General features: G+C 33.2%; 4 protein-coding genes across 5 annotated transcripts; 2 read left to right on the forward strand and 2 right to left on the reverse strand.

Moving 5' to 3' along the window:
- The first annotated feature begins 670 nt into the window (after positions 1 to 670).
- Positions 671 to 2,430, forward strand: LOC149490299 (putative alpha-aspartyl dipeptidase). The gene is made up of 3 exons (XM_089702470.1): positions 671 to 1,084; positions 1,543 to 2,106; positions 2,190 to 2,430. Exons 1-3 carry the CDS (start codon positions 921 to 923, stop codon positions 2,251 to 2,253), a joined length of 792 nt encoding a protein of 263 aa, XP_089558596.1. The 5' UTR covers positions 671 to 920; the 3' UTR covers positions 2,254 to 2,430.
- On the reverse strand, positions 2,211 to 8,389 carry LOC149490300 (uncharacterized). 2 transcript variants are annotated; one of them, XM_089702457.1, is made up of 9 exons: positions 7,515 to 8,389; positions 5,154 to 6,385; positions 4,903 to 5,063; positions 4,562 to 4,643; positions 4,046 to 4,254; positions 3,866 to 3,961; positions 3,660 to 3,777; positions 3,107 to 3,426; positions 2,211 to 2,822 (listed from the first exon to the last, which is right to left on the reverse strand). In XM_089702457.1, exons 1-9 carry the CDS (start codon positions 8,078 to 8,080, stop codon positions 2,607 to 2,609), a joined length of 3,000 nt encoding a protein of 999 aa, XP_089558583.1. In that variant the 5' UTR covers positions 8,081 to 8,389; the 3' UTR covers positions 2,211 to 2,606. The 2 variants fall into 2 exon arrangements, with proteins under 2 accessions (XP_089558583.1, XP_089558575.1); XM_089702449.1 differs by having other exon boundaries at positions 3,107 to 3,429; positions 7,515 to 8,388.
- A 3,817-nt stretch (positions 8,390 to 12,206) lies between these two features.
- On the forward strand, positions 12,207 to 15,278 carry fand (Pre-mRNA-splicing factor SYF1 fand). The gene is made up of 2 exons (XM_089702481.1): positions 12,207 to 12,369; positions 12,655 to 15,278. Exons 1-2 carry the CDS (start codon positions 12,331 to 12,333, stop codon positions 15,145 to 15,147), a joined length of 2,532 nt encoding a protein of 843 aa, XP_089558607.1. The 5' UTR covers positions 12,207 to 12,330; the 3' UTR covers positions 15,148 to 15,278.
- Positions 15,275 to 18,138, reverse strand: Fbxo42 (F-box protein 42). Its single transcript, XM_089702494.1, has 3 exons — positions 17,747 to 18,138; positions 16,448 to 17,646; positions 15,275 to 16,162 (listed from the first exon to the last, which is right to left on the reverse strand). The coding sequence occupies exons 1-3, from the start codon at positions 17,916 to 17,918 to the stop codon at positions 15,680 to 15,682; spliced, it is 1,854 nt and encodes a 617-aa protein (XP_089558620.1). The 5' UTR covers positions 17,919 to 18,138; the 3' UTR covers positions 15,275 to 15,679.
- Between the last annotated feature and the right edge of the window lie 1,528 nt (positions 18,139 to 19,666).

Here is a 19,666-nt window from a genome sequence, read left to right on the forward strand (position 1 = left end):
TTTATTAATAATATAGTTATATAAGTAATTTTTAATTTGTTTAATATTAACAGTAGGTATTCTCAATCCATAAAATTTTTCTATCACAGTTAACATAATAGGTAGGTATTTTACTGTTTTATTAAAATGACCTGCGAAGCGAGCCATATAAAGGGACACACAGAAACATTAATTTAATCACATCAGCGCCAGTTTAAGAATCACAGTCACGAGATTCACCCAAATAATTTGCTGAAGTTTATTTTGTCATAAAATAAAAACGATTTATGTTTTTCATGTACCTACTTTATATTCAAAAATGAAATCATAGTTATCTAGATTTTAAAACTAAAATTCTTAAAGCCACAAATAGGCGTAGGCCAATATTGAATCCACCATAAAAACTTGATAAATGAGAGAAATGTTTTCGAAAAGCTTCCCACTCAGAAAACCATTTTTGAATAGGGCCGTTGAGAAACGTATTTTTACGACATGTACCTACAGACCTATTTATACTGTGGTTCAATTCAATTTTTTCGAAGGGTGGCAATTTTGTTTGAGTACAATTCTGCCAATGTCACGTTGGGAATTGTGGTTGCGTGTCGTAAAAATACTTCACTCAGAGCAATAAACCATACTTCACGATCAGCTGTTGTTATCAAATAAGTGAATGTCAAATATGAAATATCAGCTGTCTGTCAATGTTGACGCTAATTTGCTGGTCGACCTATATTTCAGAATTGCGAAATCCATTAGTTTATTCAGTGATGATTCAGTGCTTAAATGTATTTTTTCAATAAAAGAATAGTGCAATAATAATAAATCTACGTTAAAACATATTCTTATTACCTACATGAAGTTTGAATAGATTATAAAATCGAAGATTAAAACGCTTACTGATAAAAAATACATAGATTACTTGTAATAAGTGTAGATAATTAATGCGATATTCACAATTATCTCAGTATCTTGTAGTGTGTGTACGTGGAATATCGCAAAATATAATGCAAACAAAAAGACAAGCTCTGTTACTCTCTTCATCAAATTGCCATGGATATTCTTTATTGGAGTTTGCGAGAGACGAGATATGCAATTTCTTAAAAACGTAAGAATGCCTTTAATGTTAATTATAAATTCTGAGGGATATTATTTACTCAGAAAAGAAGCTAAAGAATAACTAGATTTTAAAAGAAACAGCTAAATCTTATTAAGTACCATCCACATTTTTAGTAAAAGTTTTGCATTGAATTTGCCTACCTATTTATTGAAATTTTGAGGTCGAATTGAATTCTCATTTATTCCATTTTTCATATGCTCTATTTGATATAAGATAATAATAGCAAGCCCCAATAGTATTGTTATACTGCTTATTGACTGTTATTCTATGTATTTCATATTATTATTTAGTAGTAAGCAAATGTTAATTATGTTAAATGCTTCTTTGCTGTTTTTGCAGACCTTTTGATTGAACATACTAATACTATAATTATACTATCCTACATTGTGATATAAAATTCAGTAATTTGATTAAAATTGTAATGGCAATGAGCATACTTCTTCTAGGAACAATGTTGAGGAATTAATATTTGTACCATATGCACAAAACGATTTTGACGGCTATACAAATAAAATCAAAGAAGTCATCAACCCATGGGGATTTTCTGTGAAAGGATTGCATACATATGGAGACCCAATAGATGCAATAAAAACTGCAAAAGGTATCTTTATAGGTGGAGGGAATACTTTTCTTTTACTAAGCAGATTATATGAAAAAAAAATAGTACAGTTAATAAAAGAAAGGGTGGACAATGGAAGCTTGGTGTATATGGGAAGTAGTGCAGGAACAAATGTAGCAACAAAAAGTATTCATACAACGAACGACATGCCAATTATTTATCCTCCCAGCTTTGATGGTATTGGTCTTGTTCCATTCAATATAAATCCTCATTATTTTGATAAAGTTGAGAGTGAAACCCACAAAGGAGAGACCAGAGACCAAAGAATAAGTGAATATATGGAAATGGACCATGCTAATTCAGTACTAGGATTGAGAGAGGGTTCAATTCTATTTGTCAATGGGAACTCTCTTATCTTAAAAGGAGTGGCTGGCGCTGTTGTGTTCAAAAAGTAAGTATGATGTTTATATAAACAGAAACTACATACATAGAACATAAAATATTAGTTAAAAAATCTATTATTTTGTTTTTCAGGAATGAAAAGAAAATCGAGTATGATGTTGGCACAGATGTGTCGTTTTTATTAGAAAAAAATTAAAATATAATTCTAATGTGCATAGTGTCATATATCTATGCAGAATGCCAGCTGCAACCTATCGTAATTCCTAAGAATATATTTTTTTATTTATAAAAGTAAATTATTGCATTGAATATGCTGTTTAATGAAATAAGTGTCAATTCTAACAAATGTTTAATAAAATATTACTTCACTGCATACTATTTATTTTTAACTAAATCTTGTGCAAGGCAGAGTGTTCACCATAATTTTTCAAGATTCTGCAAAGTAGCAGATTCATTGTTACATTCATGATCTACACTATAGTTTTTCATTTGACAATCCAGCACAATTCACTTTTAAAGTCTACCACTATAAGGGTGACTGCGTCGATGTCAGCCGCTGACTGGGGCTTCCATGAGCAAGGCCCGTGCCGCTTGGAACAGAGAGTTTTGTGGGGCGACTCTCGCCTGTCCCATGCGCTCTGCGGCGGGCAAGTGACACAAGTACCTCCGCAGAGCTAAATCTCTTCTTGCACTTAGCCCGCGCGTGATCTCGCAACCCAAACCGAAGAGCACTTCACGCTGCCGTTTTCTTTTCTCCATTGCCACCTTTAATAAAAAATTACAGTATAATTTTCTAAATAGCATATTTAATTTACAAATCAAATTAGCCCATTTACTTATTGGGTATACACTGATATTTATTCGCAAATAATAACATACAATATATTCTTATGATATTTCTAAAAACACTTATAAATTAAAGTTATCACTTATCATATTTCTAAGGTGCACAATCCCTTTTACACAATTGAATGATACATAATTACATACTCTACTTGTGCGTATTAAATAATAACTCACTATACAAAAAAACACTTTGCATAAAATACCTGTATTGACGCAACTGGATGAAGATCATTAACGTCTGGTACATTTGAAGCACTATCTTGTTCTTCATGTTTACCATTTGTTAACGTTGTCCCATCGCTGGTTGTATGCGATTCATTTTCCAACTTCGCTGATTCTCCATTCTTTTCCAATATTTTCTGTACCTTATCCTTTCCTGCCATATTTACTGATAGACCGAGCCTTGCAAGAACCCTTTCAGGTCGCCATCTATCTCGCGCACCGCCCGTTGGAGGTTTTTGTTCACGGCGGTTAACATCAGCCACGAGACTAGCCCAATCGACGCCCAAAGCATCCCCAAGACCTGCTAAAATACGTCAATATTTAGTTGTAAACACTGTGATAGATAGTTTTAGTAAAGTAAAGACTTGTTAGTTACAAGTCTTTTTATAATTTTTAGGAGAAAATATTCACGAAACTGAAATACAAGTAATAATTAAATTTAATAAAATAAAATTGAGTTACTTTACGTTCTTTGACGATCTTTAATGTTGTCGAAATTCTAACAACCTAGTGATGATAAATTTGTACACTTACTTCGCGTTTTCTCTTCCTCAAGCTCGCCATCGGATATTTCCTCGAAATCCAGATTGGCAACATCATCCTCATCCTTACCATCTTGTGAATCTTTCTCCTCACAGGCGCCGTTTGTTTCCTTAAAATGACAATTTTTTTTTTATTATACCCACTTGATATATGCATTACATAATACATTACTTGCTATAATATTATCTTGTCTTCACCTGGGTATTTTCTTTTTCTCCACCCTCAAGTTTTGATTTACTTTCGTCCCCTAACTTTTCTGTTTGGCTATCTTCATCAACAGTCTGATCAAGCATCTGTATAAAGTTATAAATATTTGTGTAATACTTTCATTTTATATACAATTAAATCAATTTTTTTATATTAGAACAAGCACTTACATCATCACGTTCTAAAATATCATCAGGATCATCACTAATTTCACTCAAATCATCTGGTATTGGTTTGTCATCCACTTCTGTTTCTTCATGCGCTGAAGCTATGGGGGCTTGGGCTGCGATATCTTTCGATACTTCTGTTTCGTTTCGTGGTCTTCGTTTATTGTTGTCATTACGTCCATGATCCATTCTCATTCCACGGTTATAATCATCTGAAAGGTATAATCGGTTATAATCTTAATATATATAAATCTCGTGTCACAATGTTTGTCCTCAATGGACTCCTAAACCACTAAACCGATTATAATAAAGTTCACACACCATGTGCAGTTCGATCCAACTTGAGAGATAGGATAGGTTTTATCCCGGAAATCCCACGGGAAATGGAACTATGCGGGGTTTTCTCTGAAAACGCGGGCGAAGCCGCGGGCGGAAAGCTAGTCTCATATATATAAAAGTATATGTGTTAATAATTTTTAACTTCAAGAGACAGCCCACAATTAAATTATAATTATATACCATGCATACGATTGCGATGAGCGCCTGGATGACCTCGATGGCGCCAGCCTTCGTCTTGTTCTTTATCACCCCATTCGCTCATCTGCCAATCATAAAACATATTAATTATGAATTAACACCATAATAGATAATGAATAAGCATAATTTCGTACCAGCATGAGGACTGGGACAGCCAAGGAATATATGGGACAGGATAAGGCAGGCAGGTTCTTTTCTTTTCCTATAATCTATCAACTCATTCCAATAAACAGTCTTGTAATATAAAGCAACCTAGAGCCAAAGAGGAAAGATTTGCTTATTAAAATAATTCATGCCATCACACATACTTCATAGTAAATTACCTGAGACTCATGCATAGGCCAGTGCCGTTCCCGGCCCCAATCACCTGATCCACGATAATCTTCATTGTCCCATTCTTTATGATGCATATAGCCACGCTCACGGTCCAATGAACCAGATCGTCTTTCCCAAGAATGGTCCCGATGGCGACGATCGTCGTAACCTGTAATAATAAATTTAATGTTATTAAAAAACTTTGATCAATATTTGTTAACTCAAAAAAGATAATTTTAAATGAAAATAAAAACTCAACCCATATCTACACGGGAATCTCCCATAGGTTCACCATACATTCTGTCTTCATCTTCGGGATAGCCTCTGGATGGGCCAGGCATATCATACCCTGGATCATAATGCCTATCTCTTCCTTGAATGTAGCCTGGAGACCTATCGCTATCTCGTGGCATACTACCATAACGATCATCCATTCTATCATAATGCTCCATATTATGCCCATGATCATATTGTCGTTCCATATCATAATCACCTTGTTCCCTATCCATACTATCCATTCTGTCTCTTTTGATAGATCGATCTCTTTCAAGTCGGTCTTGCTTTCTTCCCCCTCTTTCAGAATGGGAATCTTGCCTATCTTTCGAAGAAGATGGATTTTTATCAGTTTCGAGGGCTCTATTAGATATGGCTGCTAAAGCAGCTAAACGCTCTTCTGGCCGAGGGAGTAACCTTTGCATTGGTTTGTTTGGTTTTTCCAATCCTTTGTCCGACCTTCCACTTCCTAAGCCTCGCTCTCTGCCGCGACGCTTATCATCTCGTTTAGTGTCCTTATTATTACGATCTCTGCCTCTATCTTTTCTGTCATGTCTGTCTTTTTCTTCATGTTTTTCTTTTTTTCTTTCCGCGGACCTACGACGGTCGCGTTCTCTACTAGCTGATCGTTTTTTGTGTCGTTCTACACTGCCTTCTCTTCGTGTTGGTTTTTTTGGTGACACAGGTCTGCTTCGTTCTACGCTTTCTTTCCGCCTTGGTTCTTTTGGGTTAGACCCATGACGACGTGGAGAGCGAGATCTACCCTTTTTAGGAGACCTACTACGCGCTCGTACTCGCTCTCGCTCCTTATCGCGCTCCTTGTCTTTTTCTTTTTCTTTGCCACGGTCCCTCTCTTTATCTCGCTCTCTTGTGGATTGTGGTGATCCGCTTCGATTTCTCCTTTGTGGAGATTTGCTATGTTTCGAAGTTGTTTTTGATAGTAAACTTTTTGTTGTTATTGGTGGTGTTCCACCAGACTTTTTACCTGGTGAAAGAGATTTCTTACCAATTGCTTTTTTTGTCACAGTTTTCTTTTTATTCTCCTCATTTTTTTTCTGCAATCTATCATCCTTTTTAACACTTCCTTTCTTAGTTTCAGATTTATCTCTTTTTGCAGGATCAGTTTTAAGTATTTTCTTTTTAGCTGGTGTGTCACCATCTGATGAAGAACTTGAATTTCTCTTTAATTTTCCTTTCTTTGCTCTTTTTTTAGCATCCCTTAAAAAATTTAAAATACAATTATAAGAGATCTTTTATTTATTAAGTACTTAAATATATATTTATACAGGGTGGTAGCATCATAGCAACTTTTATAAAATTTTATTTAATAAAACGATAGTTTAAAATTTAAATCAACATTTTTAGTTAATTTCAAGTTATGCAATAAATTTATGAATTTTAGTTGTTAAAAATTAACACTCTTAACTCATTGTATAAATATTAGGAATTTAACAGGCATGTTTTTTTTTCTTAAATTGGCACACTGGTGACCATATCTTTTTTTAACACCATATTAGATTAAACTTAGAAAAAAATATGCAAAACATGAAATTTGAGTTACATCTTCTTTAAAACCACTATGTATAAAATATTTACAAATTAAAATTATGGTTTAATATTCGATAGTGCATTTATCCACCTATACTGTGTCAAAGAAAAAGATCGAAAATATTCCTTCATTTGGAGTCACAGCACCAGACAGAGTGGCAAAGGCTATTTTTTATAGAATTTCAGAACAATGTTGGAACAACAATCATTTAACAACCACCATAACATTCTCTATTTCCAGTTACCAAATTATCAATTTATTACACCACACCCTGTATAAACTAAAACATAAAATCTTCTTTTAGATAATGCAGTCTAAAAAATATTTAAATATGTTTTGAAAGAAGGAAAAAATCCATAGTTCCCGTTCCCGTGGAATATCCGGGGATAAAACCTATCCTACATGTTAATCCAAGTTACCCTCTATATGTGTGCTAAATTTCATTGTAATCGGTTCAGTAGAATTTGCGTGAAAGAGTAACACACACACACACAATTTCGCATTTATAATATTAGTAGGAAGTAGGATAGGATATTGACTCTACCACTCTCTAAAAGAGCATCTTAGTAGTTTCTTGGCGGTTCTTACTTCTTCTCTGTAGAAACTGCTTTCCGAATCAGTGGTAATTGGTAAAACTATGTTATGATAACGATTCAAAAGTGCTTCTAGAAGAAGTCTAATTAATTAAATAAATGTTTGAGTTTGAACTAGTTGTAACAAAATGCATAAGTGATGCATCTAGTTCTAGGATCATGTGACATATATACATTATGTTTACAATCTATGATAATATTATACCTGCCAGAGGATGAAGATGAGGAACTTCCATCAGATGAGGATGATGTCACACTTGACGTGCTAGAACTTCTAGATGATGATGAACTGGATACCACTTTTTTCTTTTCTTTACTCATATCTTTATTAGAGTCCATTTTCAGTTGTAATTCTAATTCACGTTGCAGCTGTAGCCGCCTTTTTTCAAGAACATCTGTATCTGCATATTCCAAATCATTTTGGTCCCAATTATCAATCTCACCATCTGGACTTCGACCCGTTCTCACAACAACAGTTGAATGTAGTCTACTTTTCGCATCGTCTTTTAGCAATCGCTTCTGGTCACCATCTTTGATAGCAGCTCTTTGTTTCGAAGGGCTGATCAGTGTGTGAGTTGAAGCAAACTTGCAACTTTTACCATACGCACAGCTGCCGTGTTGGGCCCACTGCCTGCAATATTCAGCAGGTTTTTTAGCACTTGAACTAGATGCCTTCTTAGTACCGAGACGCTCGAAGACACTGGGTCTATTCGACAAGTCCTTTGTTTTTGGTAATTCAACAGTAATTTTCCTTTTTCCTTGTTTTGACATTATAATTGAAAAACATTTGTCTTTTAATCAACTACAATACAGCGAATATGAAAATAAACATTCATCACAAACACAATTTTCTTAAATGTAACCACGAAGATGCTTTCACAAATCAGATAAAAGTGGAAGTACTGAATATATCTTTCTGAATTCGTATAACCTAAACTCAAATAAAATATTAAACTCGGTACTTAATAAAATTCGTACACTTGTAAATAATACACCGGAAAATAAAATCATAAATCAAAATTCAAGACTCAAGAACGCCTGCATTTTGGTTCTCCAAAACGAAAATGCAATTGACAAGTGAGTAGTGACACTTGACCACAGAACATAATATATAATCAGGGGAGCACTTGACGGTCATTCCTTTTTTTAACGGGCAATATCACGGCCAATCACGGCAATAGGCACCTTTCTGAGGGCACCTTAGATAGAAAAAAAAATCTGACGAAAAATTCTGATCCATATATCCACATACTGCTAACAAGCAACGCATCATTTTTCCTTAGATCTTCGAATCTTTTGACTGAAAGATGAAGTATTTTGATGTGAAACTGTTAAGTTGTGAAACGGGCATATGTGGTATTACCACAAAACAATTTAAACCATGATTTAAACTGTGATTTAAACACAGTCTAACTTTAAACCAGGGATCTGTCACACATCAAACAAATCAAAGTGTCAAAACCAGATTAAAGAGAACCCGCGCTTAAAGATAAACCCTGTCTATAGTTTTTTGCGGTAAGATAGTTGATATTTAAGGGATTAGGTATAGGTTTTATTTAAAAAATATTCAAAAATAGAAGCCCCGCGTAGGATGGGTAGGTCGAATTGCAACCCGCACCGTGTATCAACAGGATTATCAGGTTATACCAACAATATCGTATTTTTAACGAGCGGGTTTTAAGTCGCTCTTAATCGTCTCTAACACTCTGATACGTATAATTAACAGGTTATTATCTCGTTCGATTGCTTAATCACGCTAAATCGTGTCGGGCAATGACCTAGTAATCGTATTGATTCCATTCTTGAGCATCTAAAATGTATATATCTATAACATAAATTATCATATTTTAAGAAAAGCACAACTATCCCCAATGGTGCAATGGGTCTCAGTGGTCTCAATGGACAATGCTTAGAATATCGGACGTGCAAAAATTAAAGTGATTTATCAATTTATCCGTACATTATCCACAACACGAATGCTCCAAACGGTAAAAGAAAACATTATCAGGAAACCGGCATCTTCAATAATCAAAAGTTCTAAGACATTCTTAGAAGACCACTGGAAGACATTCGACTGCGAAGAAGAATGGCCTGACCAACAATTTACACTATGCATCATGGCGGAAAAAACGATCCGTGTGATTGTGATAGCGTTCTTGTACATATATCCATTAACCAACTTGTCTCATTCTAACTAGGTGACCATGGCTTAAAAATTATGGGACAAAAGCGAGTGAGATAATGTCCGGTACATATTAAATTACATTGATTTAATTTATACAAAAATAATTATTTAATTTATAGTAAATCGTCTTTGGTGATTGTGGCTAATAGGTACTGTACAAGAAGCTTATATGGTACTGTACAAGGCTAATAATATCAATGTACAGTCTATGGTGGTCTTAGATCATTAAGTAATGGATAACACTCACAGGCGCTTCCCCTTTTGCCGAGGTATAAGATTTTTCAAATCGAAAAATCTTATGCATTCATAAAAACTACTTGCGTAATCGATTACAAACACTGTGCGTATTCGTAAAACATCGAAAGGACGTCTGCGAGTGCTCCGCTAAAAATGCCGTTTTGTGCTGTCAAGTCTTGCAGAAGCAAGTCAAACACATCAAATATTAAAAAAGATGGAATAACCTTTCATTTTAAGTATTTTTTTATTTTTTTTACGTAAATATCAATTTAAATGCAATTTCTAATAATCGTCGATGTATCGTTTAGCGATATGATCAAGACAAATAATCGAGTCATGTGTTTACTCGATCATTGATGCGGCCTCACGAGACTATCATGGAAAGAAAATATACAAATTTAATCTTTATGAACTAAGAGATAAAGTTGAATTTAAAACGCGATATTGAACCGCATTCCCCACGAGACTATATTTTAAAGAAATACAAATTTAGCGAGACTATCTTGAAAAGAAATACAAATTTAATCTTTATGAACTAAGCGATAAAGTTGAATTTAGAACGCGATATTGAACCGCACTCCCCACGAGACTATAAAGCGATGTAGCGAGACTATCTTGTAAAGAAATTCAAATTTAATCTTTATGAAATTAGTGATAGAGTTGAATTTAAAAACTCGTCGCTTAAAAGGTCGTAAATTTTTACGACTTTCTTAGTGACGGACTGCTTTTAACTTGAACGTCGATAAAAAAATATTTTTCTAAGTAAAATTTGAAATGAGATGAGAATTAATCTTTATTATATTAAAATTTTACACAACTGCATAAAAAGGAGTATAATGTTTATTTTGTAAGTCTTGTATACTATATGTATTTATTAAAATTTACGCTCGGTTACTTTTAACTGGCAGAACATTTTAATGGTACGGAACCCTTCGTGCGCGAGTCCGACTCGCACTTAGCCGTTTTTTTTGTAATGTTAATCTTGTAACCTTTCTATTATGTAATCTATACTATAATATTATAAAGCTGAAGAGTTTGTTTGTTTTTTTGTTTGTTTGTTTGAACGCGCTATTCTCGGGAACTACTGGTCCGATTTGAAAAATTCTTTCGGTGTTAGATAGCCCATTTATCGAGGATATAGGCTATATATCATCACGCTACGACCAACAGGAGTGGAGCCACGGGGGTGAAACCGCGCGGAGCAGCTAGTTTGTTTATATGTATGTATTATATTATGTATTTCAGATTTACAAAAAATCCTGCTTTAAGGCTAAGGTGGATTGAATGCTGTGGGAGAAAATCAGAATGGACATCTCGGTACAGAAATAATAAAAATTTCTATACCGATATTTATTTTATTGAATATAATATGTGATGTGTTGAATAAATACATATTCAAATACAAATAAAATGGCGTTTTATTGTTTTTTCGTATGCATATAATAATGATGAAAACGTTACAAATTACCTGTGTAGTATTTTTTATGAATATAATATTAATGTTATTTCTAATTTCAACAAAATTATTATTTTTGTAATATCGATATGGTTACATCCCTTTAGAGCGATTGTATTATTACGTATATAATATGTACAGAGATTTTTCTGTGTAATCGATGTCTGTGTGCAAAAACATGTAGTCTGTCAATTTTGTAATAGTTTGAGTTTGTAAAGACACAAATTATTTTTGTGAATGTGTGATTATGTTTCAAAGTGTGAGTTACCCTCCCCGCACCAAAATCGGCAGAAAGTTTAGTTAGAACATTTGCCAGCGTGCTCCATCCATTAGGACTTAGGACCTAAGTCCTAATGGATTAAGAATGAATTAGATCATTGTCCCCGTTTTCCAATTACAGCACTAGAGCGCATTATGCGGCATAATGCTTAACGTTGAATGTTCCAACTACAGCAACGCTTCGCACAATCGAGCACTAGAAAAAGTAATGCGCGTGAATTGATGCGTGCAATCGATTTATCGTTAGTAATTATTAATTGTTGGAAAAAATTTTAAAGCTTTCGTTTCATTGTAGTTTTTTCGAAATAATCAAAGTTAATTCAAATTGTGTTAAAAAAATTAATATAAGTATGGATGAAGGTACAAACATTGAAAAAAATGTTAATGAAATAATCAAAATCCAAATTACTTAAAATAATCGTAAATATTTTATGTATTTATTATGTATACCACTTTATTTACACATTAATGAGGTTATTGCTAACTCTATGAATATTTTTTTTTTTCAACACTGAACTTAGCGCAACCTGCTGGTGCGTTTCACGTTCCAATTAAGCATCAGCATAATTCGGCATTGTGCGGCACTGAGTCGCATTATGCTCTGTAATTGGAAAACGGGGTAAGTACCTAAGTCTTAGGTACTTAATGATCTAAGATGGTGGTAGCGGTAGTCATGGATACTGAAGTCAACAGTTTAACACTGGCAATTATTGTCAAAATATGTCAACGTCAAATGTGGTTGTTTCTCTGTCTATGTGGTGGTTCATTCATTTCAGTAATTTCTGTAATTTAAAAATAAAATCAATATTAAATTAAATATTGTCCAATTTATGAAATAATAATAACCAACAAGAGATAACCAAAATGCCGATGCTAGATGGGAAAGAAATTGAAATATTTTTTGTAAGTATTCGAAATATATAAATCTGAAACGAAACTTACGGTTTTGATAATAGTTACATACAGTAATACGATTTCGACTAGTACGCAATTTTCTCTAACTTGCCAATCGAAAAAGTCTAATAGGCATAGGCAGTACCTATTGAATGTAACTATCTAGTTCGAAATTTACTCCTATTCATAACAATTTGGCTAAGTAGCATCTACAATTATTAACATAAGATTGTCTGTTATTGTCACTTATTTAAAGCATAAAATAAATAATGATAAATATTTTCAATTTTACAGAGTGAAGAAGATCTTCCTTACGAAGAGGAAATTTTAAGAAATCCTTTTTCTGTAAAGCATTGGCTTCGGTATATTGAACATAAGAAAGCTGCCCCAAAACAAGAAATAAATCTCATTTATGAAAGAGCATTAAAGGAACTACCTGGTTCATTTAAATTATGGTACAATTACTTAAAATTGAGAAGAAGTCAAATTAGAGGAAAATGTATAACAGACCCAGCATATGAAGATGTTAATAATTGTTTTGAAAGATCTCTAGTGTTCATGCATAAAATGCCAAGAATATGGATGGACTACTGTAGTTTCTTGACTGATCAATGTAAGATTACCACAACAAGAAAGGCTTTAGATAGTGCATTAAGAGCATTACCTATTACTCAACATCATAGAATTTGGCCCCTTTATCTAAGTTTTTTAAAGAAACATGACATTCCAGAAACAGCAGTTCGTGTTTTTCGTAGGTATCTTAAGTTATGCCCTGAAGACACTGAAGAATACATTGATTATCTCATTTCAATTGATAAATTAGATGAAGCTGCTGTCAAACTGGCTCAAATTGTTAACAATGAGAATTTCCAGTCAAAGCATGGTAAATCAAACCATCAACTGTGGAATGAGTTGTGTGAACTTATTTCTAAAAATCCAGATAAAATTCATACTTTGAATGTTGATGCCATTATCAGAGGAGGCCTTCGACGCTACACGGATCAGTTAGGTCACTTATGGAATTCTTTGGCAGATTATTATGTAAGAAGTGGTTTATTTGAAAGAGCTAGAGATATATATGAAGAAGCTATTCAAACCGTAACAACAGTTCGTGATTTTACTCAAGTTTTTGATGCATATGCACAATTTGAAGAACTAAGTTTAAGCAAAAAAATGGAGGAGGTTGCCAAAAAGCCTAATCCTAGTGAAGATGAAGATATTGATTTAGAACTAAGGCTAGCTAGATTTGAGTATTTGATGGAAAGAAGATTATTACTACTGAACTCTGTACTGTTAAGACAAAATCCACACAATGTAGCAGAATGGCATAAAAGAGTTAAGTTATATGAAGGCAAACCTCATGAAATTATTGATACTTACACAGAAGCAGTGCAGACTGTTGATCCCAAACTAGCAGTTGGAAAATTGCATACCTTGTGGGTAGGTTTTGCAAAATTTTATGAAAATAATGATCAAATTGAAGATGCAAGATTAATTTTTGAAAAGGCTACACAAGTGAGCTATGTTAAAGTAGATGATTTAGCATCTGTTTGGTGTGAATGGGCTGAAATGGAAATACGACATGAGAACTATGAAGAGGCATTGAAATTAATGCAAAAAGCTACTGTATTGCCCAGTAGAAAAGTAGCATATCATGATGAAAATGAAACAGTACAAATGCGTCTTTATAAATCTTTAAAAGTATGGTCAATGTATGCAGACTTAGAAGAAAGCTTTGGTACTTATAAGTCTTGCAAGGCTGTTTATGATCACATTATTGACCTAAAAATAGCCACCCCACAGATAATTATCAATTATGGCCTGTTTCTTGAAGAACATAATTACTTTGAGGAAGCATTTAGAGCATATGAAAAGGGGATAGCACTTTTTAAGTGGCCAAATGTATATGATATATGGAATACATACTTGACCAAGTTTTTAAAAAGATATGGTGGTAGCAAACTCGAAAGAGCAAGAGATCTCTTTGAGCAGTGTTTGGAACACTGTCCCCCAGAGTTTGCCAAGTCTATATTTCTATTATACGCCAAGTTAGAAGAAGAACATGGTCTTGCTAGACATGCAATGTCAGTTTATGAACGGGCCACTACGGCAGTCCTACCAGAACAGATGTTTGAGATGTTTAACATCTATATAAAGAAAGCTGCAGAAATTTATGGTGTTCCAAAAACGAGGCAAATATATGAAAAGGCAATTGAATCCTTATCGGAAGAAAATGCAAGAGAAATGTGCATTCGTTTTGCAGAAATGGAAACTCGCCTTGGTGAAATTGACAGAGCTAGAGCTATATACGCTCATTGCAGTCAAATGTGCGATCCTAGAATCACAGCAGAGTTTTGGAATACTTGGAAAGAATTTGAAGTGAGACATGGAAATGAGGATACAATGAGGGAGATGCTTAGAATAAAGAGAAGTGTCCAAGCAACATATAACACACAAGTGAATATGATGTCAGCACAAATGTTAAGTTCGGCAGCACAAGCGGCTGGAACAGTGTCTGATTTGGCACCAGGTATGAAGGATGGAATGAGAATGTTAGAAGCTAAAGCTGCTGAAATGGCAGTTCAAAGTAAGGGTAACATACTGTTTGTTAGAGGGGAAACTCAAGGACTTAAGGAAACAGACAAAGTTGTCAATCCTGATGAAATTGACATTGATGATGAAGAGTCTGAAAATAGTGGTGAAGATGATGACACTGAAATTGCACCTGTTGAAAAAAAAGAAATCCCAGCTGCTGTATTCGGGGGCCTTATGCCTGATAAAGAGTAATTGGATTTTTTATCATCAAATAAATTAAACACTAAAATGAGTTGTTTCATTTTGTTTATCTATGTACAATTAGTTTATTTACAATAAGATTACAAAACAATTAATTTCTTTCTTGTCAATATAAAATAAAAACAAATTAAATTGGTAATGGTAGAGTTTTTTTTTATTACAAGAGTATCATTCAACTTTTATAAAAAGCTTAAGCAAAGCAAGCCATATTAAAACATCACGTCAAATTTTAACTCATTTTTTTTTGTTTTAATTCAAATTAATTCAGGTCTATATCTTTAAATTATATACAATTTTATTTTTGAATCCACTGAGACATTATAATGTAACATTTTGACATAGATTTTCATTTAAAATACATAATATTTTATCAGCAAAGTTAAAAACCTCTTGTGTGGCATACTATATTTATTATGTATTACATTCATTGCATTGACTTTTTTATTATGACTGTTACATATTTTGTATATTAGTTTACCACATGAATGAAAATAGTACAATTCATTACGGGACATAATTCACTTCAAATTATGTCTCTTGGAGGTGTAATAAAATGTAATGAATTAGAATACATATTTTGTTGTTCTGTATAATTTAATATACTAATATCGTTATGAACACCGCCAAACATGATTAATTCACCATTTCCCTTAACTAATGAATACATGACTAACTCCTCAGGTGCCCCATTCATTTCACCTAAACGTGGACATAACCAAGACACATAATTCATAGAATTACCACTAACTACTGTTGAGATGTCCAGTACATGCATAGTTAAAGTATTTCGTTTTATTTTCTTCACTGCAGGCTTTTGGGGTTCATTTGCTGGCTGTTCTTCCTGAACATTGCCTGCATCCAATCTGTTCTCTAAATGTGCAATTTGTCTTTGATTGATAAGATCATTTTCAGGTGGAGCATTATTGTAAGCAGGGTCACATGCAAATGCAGCCATTCTATATTTATTCGCCTCCTGTAGCTGACGCACAATTTTCATTCCTTTATTCTGAAAAAATAGAGGCAGTTTATGATTATTAATGTAGGAATTGAGTAGTTAAAATTAAATATAATATTAAATAACTGACTGTAAAGATTCAAGATTATATTAAATAACTGACTGTAAAGATTCAAATAATTTTTTTTGTTCTGATAATATCACATTTTGCAAAATCATTGGAACAAAATATATGCCAAGTGAAAAGGATATGTATTAACATGTTATCTTACAAATTTAATCAATTTTTTTTAAATATTAAAATAACCTATTTAAAATATAAGAAGTCTCACAAACCTTGTTTTTATTTCTTCTCAGTGTTGAGTCTTTCATATTAAAATCTAAACCACCACCTGATAATTTGGACTCTTGACTAGAACTAGCAACCATAGGCTCTGCATTGCCATTCGGTACTTGATCATTATTATTTTGATTATTGCTTGGCCCAGCCACCGGTTCTGCAGGTTGATTTTGCCCCTGCATCCGCATTGGTTGCCTTGGTAACACACCTCGTCTCCCATTTATGTTCTGGTCTCTATCTAAGGGCCTCTGTAGGCTTTGCTCCACTCTGACAGAAACTGGTGCTCCCTCAGGTCTACCTAAATTTGATAATCTTACAGCAGATGTCACAAGTGGCTTTGCTGTATTCCAACCATTTCTACTTCTACTTAAGCTAACAACTTTGTCTCCCACTTTGCAAGCAGGATTACACCAAATGTTAGCTGAAGCCCATTCTTTATTTTTTACAGCAATCTCTTTCCATGTCCAAGTAGGCCCTTTCATGGTTAAAATCCAACAGTCACTATAAACAAATCTATTATAGAGAGTCTGTACTCCACCTAACAGCATAAGCCGTTCACAATCAAGTCTAATAAGCGATTGAGCATATCTGGGTGGGGGTCTTGGTTTAGTTGTAGCTTGTTTCCTCCAATTAAATGTTACAATATCAAGTACCCACACATCATTTGAACATTGAATTTGGAAATTTTGAGCTGCTGACATAACTAATCCTCCAAATACAACCATTTCATCTCCTTTGATACATGCTGAATGTCCAGCCATTGGTGGTGGGGGATTGCTTGTATTAATGAGTATCCATTTATTTGTATTCACACAGTAAAAATGAATGTCATTGAACATTGTAACATTTTGGTAATATTGGGAAAAAGAGGGATATGTCCAACCACCAAATACAATCAACCATTCTTTATAATGTACCATGGTAGTGTATGCTTTTGGTACGGGGTATGTTCCTGTTGCTAAGGGTCGTACCCATTGCCTTTGGGATAAGTCAAACCTCCATAAATCATTAAATGATGTGGCGTTTGTTGTACATCCACCAAATATATACATATTATTTTCCAATACACATGCTGCATGGGAGAATCTTTTGGTGATTGTAGGAACAATATACTCTGTTGATGCAATATTTTTCCATACAATGTTGAATTCGCCAACAGCTTTGATTAACTTAATTGACGTTTTACGTAAAACACCTAAAAATGTTAATATAAAAATAATTAGTTTCTATATAAATTGAACAAATAATTACTCATCATGGAAAGATGTAACAAATAAATTATAAAATATACTAACTTTGAGCACAATGACACCATCGTTTACATACAGTCATGCAGTTTTGCAAATCTTTGTATGGAGGTAAAAAACCAAGGATAAATTCAAGAACTTCATCAGGTAAATCTTCAATTCCAATTTGAAGAGTATGGAACTTAAGAGATTCATGTATTATTTCCATTTCGACAAGCATTTATAAAATAAAATGTGGTAAAAATGTTATGGTATGTTCTTTGTCAAAAATACATGATAATTTCAATAGATGGATAGTGGCCAAGGTAGGTTTTTAGGATTTAATGTACAGCCATGCTCTAGATAAGGGCTCTAATTATAATTTAAATTAAATAATTATCTTTTATATTTGTTATTTTTACGCTATAGCAGAGCTAAAATAAAACGACTGTAATTTATGTCAATTTGACATTTGATAAATATGTCAACTGTCACGTACTTTTTTAAACACGACGTGCAATGCCATGGCATATGGGAATTTTTATTTTTGTTAAATTAATTTCCATTGTAACCTACGTAAAGTTTCAATCAATATTTTTAATGCCTTTTACTACCTAGTTTTCATAGATTTCTTTGTACCACAGAACAGTAAAAACAAACTGTTTTTACAGTTCTGTGTACAGTGTACTATACTGATGTACTCTGCTAGCCCACAGTGCTAGCCTCGGAGCAATTAACAAGCCTGGAGAAGTAACAATTAATTGAACGTTTCTTATATATAGTGGCTCGCTTTTATTCAATACCCTAATTAATTCGATAGAAAGAGACAACACACTGTTATCGGCTTGGCATTCAAATCCACATGTAGCCACTTTTTGTTCTAAAAAGGTAGTGCTTGCCACTTTATCGAATACTAAAATATCGATAAATAAAAAAATTAAGTTATAAAATTGCTTGAAGATAATTTAAGATTCTTTTAATTTTGAATTATGGATAGGTCCAAATTTTAAGATTCGTTTAATTTGGAATTATTCATTTACGATGCGTATTGCATTGTATGGTAGTGGTATTTATAAAAAATATTATTAGGTATTTCGGTTTAGGTTGTTTTTTATGGTTTCGTAAAAAGGTACGTATTTTTTCCTGTTTTCATAGATTCATTCATAGAATTATACGGAACCCTTCGTGCGCGAATCTGACTTCCACCTGGTTGATCTTTTTACAAATCAATAATCGTATCCTACTAATATTATAAAACCAAAATATATAAGAATGGACATTTGATATTCTTTCACGTAAAACTACTGAGTGAGTTTTTATGGAACTTTACAATTATACATATTATATATTACAGATTAAACATCAGAATAACATATAGGCTACAATTTACCGCGGGAAAATAACTCATTCCCACAGGAAAAAATTGGTAAAAGTTTAAAATAAATTGCTTCAAATAAAACAAATAAAATTTTAATTTTTTTTACAACATTTTATTTCGATACTTAATTAACAAATTACAATATTTATTATTTAAAATAGATGCCACCTTAAACTTGTGGCACAGCATCTCTGCAAAGCACTTTACGTTTCTTCCCGTCTGATTCGAAATGATTTGAACAAAGCCGAGAATGTTTTGAAGGCTTCCAATTTTCCCTGTGCTATAGCTTTAACCCAAACATCTTTTAATTTTTCTCAAGCCAGAAACCTGCAAATAACAATAAAATCCATACTTAAATACCTTTTTTTTCTCCTAACCTAAAGCAGTCATTATCAATGAAGTACTTCGTACCTACTCAAGTATCGATAATTGCACAACACTATGGAAGTTATATTTTGCATTTTTTCTAAAAACTAAGCTGATTATGATTTCATTTCAATGATTAAGGTTAGATAAAACATAGATGATTATGAAAATAACGTAAATTAGCTTATTTATAATACAATTAACAAAAAAATTGATCAAAACACTAACCTGTGAAAAGACAAATT

This window comes from Colias philodice, chromosome 2, assembly GCF_061535455.1.
Source record: "Colias philodice isolate Cphi_HAF_F1 chromosome 2, ilColPhil1 Martin Lab GWU primary, whole genome shotgun sequence".
In the NCBI taxonomy this organism is placed as follows: Eukaryota; Metazoa; Arthropoda; class Insecta; order Lepidoptera; family Pieridae; genus Colias; species Colias philodice.